The sequence below is a fragment of the Phaseolus vulgaris genome, chromosome 8 (genome assembly GCF_000499845.2).
Source record: "Phaseolus vulgaris cultivar G19833 chromosome 8, P. vulgaris v2.0, whole genome shotgun sequence".
Taxonomy (NCBI): Eukaryota; Viridiplantae; Streptophyta; class Magnoliopsida; order Fabales; family Fabaceae; genus Phaseolus; species Phaseolus vulgaris.
Genome location: NC_023752.2, coordinates 5,851,706 through 5,856,307, shown reverse-complemented (window position 1 = coordinate 5,856,307; position 4,602 = coordinate 5,851,706). Strand labels below are relative to the sequence as shown.

At 46.4% G+C, this 4,602-nt stretch overlaps 2 protein-coding genes across 2 annotated transcripts; both read left to right on the top strand.

Annotated features, from left to right (window-relative positions):
* Nucleotides 1–231: 231 nt before the first annotated feature.
* LOC137823592 (uncharacterized) lies at nucleotides 232–1,339 on the top strand. The gene is made up of 2 exons (XM_068628797.1): nucleotides 232–885; nucleotides 971–1,339. Exons 1-2 carry the CDS (start codon nucleotides 232–234, stop codon nucleotides 1,337–1,339), a joined length of 1,023 nt encoding a protein of 340 aa, XP_068484898.1.
* Nucleotides 1,340–3,307: 1,968 nt separating this feature from the next.
* LOC137823587 (uncharacterized) lies at nucleotides 3,308–4,162 on the top strand. Its single transcript, XM_068628789.1, has one exon. The coding sequence runs from the start codon at nucleotides 3,308–3,310 to the stop codon at nucleotides 4,160–4,162; it is 855 nt and encodes a 284-aa protein (XP_068484890.1).
* Nucleotides 4,163–4,602: the final 440 nt, after the last annotated feature.

The following is a 4,602-nucleotide window of genomic DNA, read 5'->3' as shown; positions in this document are numbered from 1 at the left end:
TGATGGAGAGGCTCGAGCAGTCTGAACGTGAAGGACATTCATGTGCACCTACTCCACCACCGCATCAATCTGGAACTAGAGTAGTGGCCCAGACAACACCTCACACATCATTCGTTCAACAGACTCACCAAAGCGTTAAGCAGTTAATTCCGGACAGGGTAGCAAACCCAAGGGGTCACCCGTGACGATATAATAACTACTCCTCTTCCCAATAAATGGAGAGGTCTGACCATGAATCTCTACGACGGTTCCACAGATCTAGACGAGCACCTGAACATCTTCATAACGCAAATGACTCTTTATACAATAGACCAGACGGTATGGTGCAAAGTCTTTCCTACATCTCTCAAGGAAGGCCCTCTCGGATGGTTCTCAGACCTTCCTCCAAATTCCATTGCCAACTTTGACGCTTTGGAATTGAAATTCACTACACAGTATGCTACAAGTAGACCTCATCGGACATCCTCCATGTCCCTTCTTAACGTCAAACTGGAAAGAGGAGAATCTCTAAGAGCATTCATGGACAAATTTAGCAATGTTTGTATGGGCATACGTAACCTTAATCCAGATATAGCCATGCATCACTTGATTTCGGCCATACTACCCGGAAGGTTCACTGAAAGCCTTATCAAGCGGCCCCCATACAATATGGATGAATTGAGAACAAGAGCGACAAAATTCATGCAGATAGAGGAGCATATTGATTATCATCGAAAGACGCATTTTGAGAACGCAGACAGAGGTAAAGGGATTCGTCCTCCCATAATGTCAGCCGACCGGGACCGGTATCGCCCCAATAAGGGTCCCCGCTTCCACAGCTACACTCCGTTGATTGTACCAAGGGGTAAGGTTTTGGATGACGCACTGCAGATTGAACTGATTCCGGCATTGAAGCAATCACAAACTCCCCCCAATGCCGATACAAGTAAACGTTGCCAATACCATTGTAACTACGGCCATATGACCGAAGGTTGCCAAGCGTTTGAAAGATAAAATTGTAGAACTTGTCCAAGCCGGTCATCTCCGTAAGTTTGTGAAGACTACCGTTACTACACCTAGGTCACCCCAGCGTGATCATGATTCCCGAGAACGTTCGGGACGAAGAGACGACCGGACTCGCAACGATCATCATCGTTCAAACAGAAGGAAACGAAGCGAAAGTCCGGTTAGACGGACAAGACCCAAAAGCGAAAGCCCTGAGCGTAGAAGTCGAACTAATCAGAAAGTTCATGCGATCATCAATACAATCGTCGGACCGGTGTCACTCGGCGCACCCCCTCAAGAGATCAATTATATTGCAGGTGGTTTTGCAGGTGGTGGATACTCCAATTCAGCGTGAAAGAAGCATTTGAGAGCAATCCAATTCGTCCATTCGGCCTCCTCACACCGTCGACCACACATACCATCGATAACATTCACCGATGATGATTTCACAACAATTGATCCGGCTCAGGACAACCCCATGGTCATAACCGTGGAGATAGACAAGTTCGCAATCACCAAAGTCCTAGTGGATCAAGGTAGCTCGGTCGACATCCTTTATTGGGAAACGTTCAAGAAGATGCAAATCTTGGAGGCAGAGATACAACCCTACAACGAACAGATAGTTGGGTTTTCAGGGGAAAGAGTAGATACAAGAGGATTTATTGATTTGTACACTACGTTCAGCGACGATTACCTCAGTAAAACTATCAACATACGATACCTACTCGTCAACGCCAACACATCGTATAATATCCTGCTCCGTCGTCCATCTATCAATAGGTTGAAAGCCATCGTTTCAACCCCTCACTTAGCCATGAAATTCCCCTCGGTCAATGGGGATATAGCCACCATACATGTAGATCAAAAGATAGCGCGAGAATGCTATGTAGCTAGCCTAAAGGTGGAGCCAACCCGAAGGCTTTATACTACGTCAATTGATCGAACCCCAGAGCGGAGAGGTCGATCGCCAGAAAGACGTTCTAGAGGAAGAGAATCCAAAAGGCACTTAGTCGCTTTAGTCGACCTAGACCCCCGGCTGGACGATCCTCGAATGGAAGCAGGAGAAGATCTTCAGCCCATATTCCTCCGCGACAAAGACCGCAAAACGCACATAGGGACATCCCTAAAGTCGAACGACCGAGATGCAATCAGTAGAACGCTAACAAAAAATGCAGACCTTTTTGCTTGGACTGCTGCAGATATGCCGGGGGTAAAGTCGGAGGTTATTACCCACCGTCTCTCTGTCTATAAAGAAGTCAGGCCGATTGCCCAGAAGAAAAGGAAGTTAGATGAAGAGCGGCGCAAGGCCGCACAAGAGGAAACAGACAAACTGGTACAAGCTGGTTTTATCCAAAAGGCCCACTATACAACATGGTTGGTCAATGTTGTGATGGTTAAAAAGACGAATGGTAAATGGAGGATGTGTGTAGATTACACAGACCTTAACAAAGCATGCCCAAAGGACTCGTATCCCTTACCTACAATCGACCGACTGGTCGAAGGTGCGGCCGACCACCAAATCTTAAGTTTCCTTGACGCTTATTCGGGATACAACCAAATACAGATGTACCACCGTGACCGAGAGAAGACTGCGTTTAGAACGGATTCTGATAATTTCTTTTACGAGGTCATGTCGTTCGGCCTCAAGAATGCCGGGGCCACATATCAACGACTCATGGACCATGTTTTTCACGACATGATCGGTCGGAACGTAGAAGTATATGTCGACGAAATTGTTGTGAAGTCGGATTCGTGCGAACATCACATTTTCGATTTGAAAGAAGTTTTTCAAGCCTTGTGTCAGTATCGTATGCGTTTAAATCCAGAAAAGTGCGCGTTCGGCGTAAAAGGTGGCAAGTTCCTAGGCTTCATGCTTACCCATCGGGGCATAGAGGCCAATCCAGAAAAATGCAAAGCAATCACGGAAATGAGAAGTCCCAGCGGACTTAAAGAGATCCAGCGGCTAATGGGTCGTCTTACGTCACTGTCTCGGTTCGTACCCAAGCTTGCCGAACGAACGAGACCTATTATAAAACTTTTGAAGAAAACGACTAAGTTTGATTGGACAGATGAATGCGAACAGAATTTCCAACAGCTAAAAACATTCCTGACATCCCCACCAGTGATCCAGAAACCAAACACACGCGAGCCCATTATAGTCTACCTTACTGTCTCCAACGAAGCAGTAAGTTCTGTTTTGGTGCAGGAAATTGAAGCGGAAGAATGACCGGTATACTTCGTTAGCCAAGTCCTACACGGTGCGGAGATCCGGTACCAGATGGTAGAAAAAGTCGCACTGGCTTTGGTCATTACCGCATGACGGATGCGGATGTATTTCCAGAATCACAGGGTCATAGTTAAGACTAACTATCCCATTATGAAGATCCTCACCAAACCTGACCTAGCCGGACGGATGATAGGTTGGGCAGTTGAACTGTCAGAATTCCATATCGAATACCAACCTAGGGGGGCCATTAAGTCCCAAGCCCTTGCTGACTTCACAGCCGAGCTCACTCCTTATCTGACCGAAGAGAAGACGACCCAATGGACACTATACGTGGATGGATCTTCAAACAGTCGCTCGTGCGGAGCGGGTGTTGTACTCGAAGGACCGGGAGAAATTGTTATCGAGCAAGCATTGAAGTTTGAATTTAAAGCTTCAAACAATCAAGCCGAATATGAAGCAATAATTGCAGATTTACACCTGGCAATCGAGTTAGAGATAACAAATCTAACTTGTAAAAGCGATTCTCGCCTAGTCATCGGACATCTCACAGAGGAGTATAAGGTAAGAGAAACATCGCTTCAGCAATATTTCCATTTTGTGAAAAATCTTTTAAGCAGGTTCAAAGAAATCTCGTTCCAACACGTATGGAGGGAAAATAACACTCGGGCGGACGCTCTGTCGAGATTGGCCACTGCAAAACAGAAAGGAGTCCATCGGTCGGTCATACACGTGACCCTCCCTAAACCAAGTGTTGGTGCCAAAGAATGCATGGCGACCGACACCCAACCTAACTGGATGACCCCCATCAAGCAATACTCAACTGAAGGAATATGTGATCCTCATTTGGAGAAAACGATGAAACAGCAGGTCGCCCGGTATATACTCATTGATCAGGACCTCTATCGGAGAGGATATTCTCGTCCTCTCCTAAAGTGTCTTAGTCCAGAGTAAGTCACTTATGTGATGACTGAACTACACGAAGGGATATGCGGAACCCATTACGGAGCACGAACCATGTCCGCCAAAATATTACGGGTCGGATACTACTGGCCGACCGTGCAAGGAGATTGCACCGAATATGTCCAAAAATGTTTAAAGTGTCAAGAGTTTGGCACCTTATCACATCAAAGACCAGAAAACCTGCATTACATTCTATCTCCCTAGCCCTTCGTGAAGTGGGGGATGGATATCATTGGACCTTTTGCACCTGGCAAAGGGAAATGCAAATTCCTGTTGGTCGGCGTCGATTACTTTACCAAGTGGATCGAGGCCGAACCATTGACGGCCATCACCGCCCGTAACGTCCAGAATTTTGTTTGGAAAAATATTATTTGCAGGTTCGGCCTACCCCAGGTTATTATCACTGATAACGGTCGACAATTTATCGACCG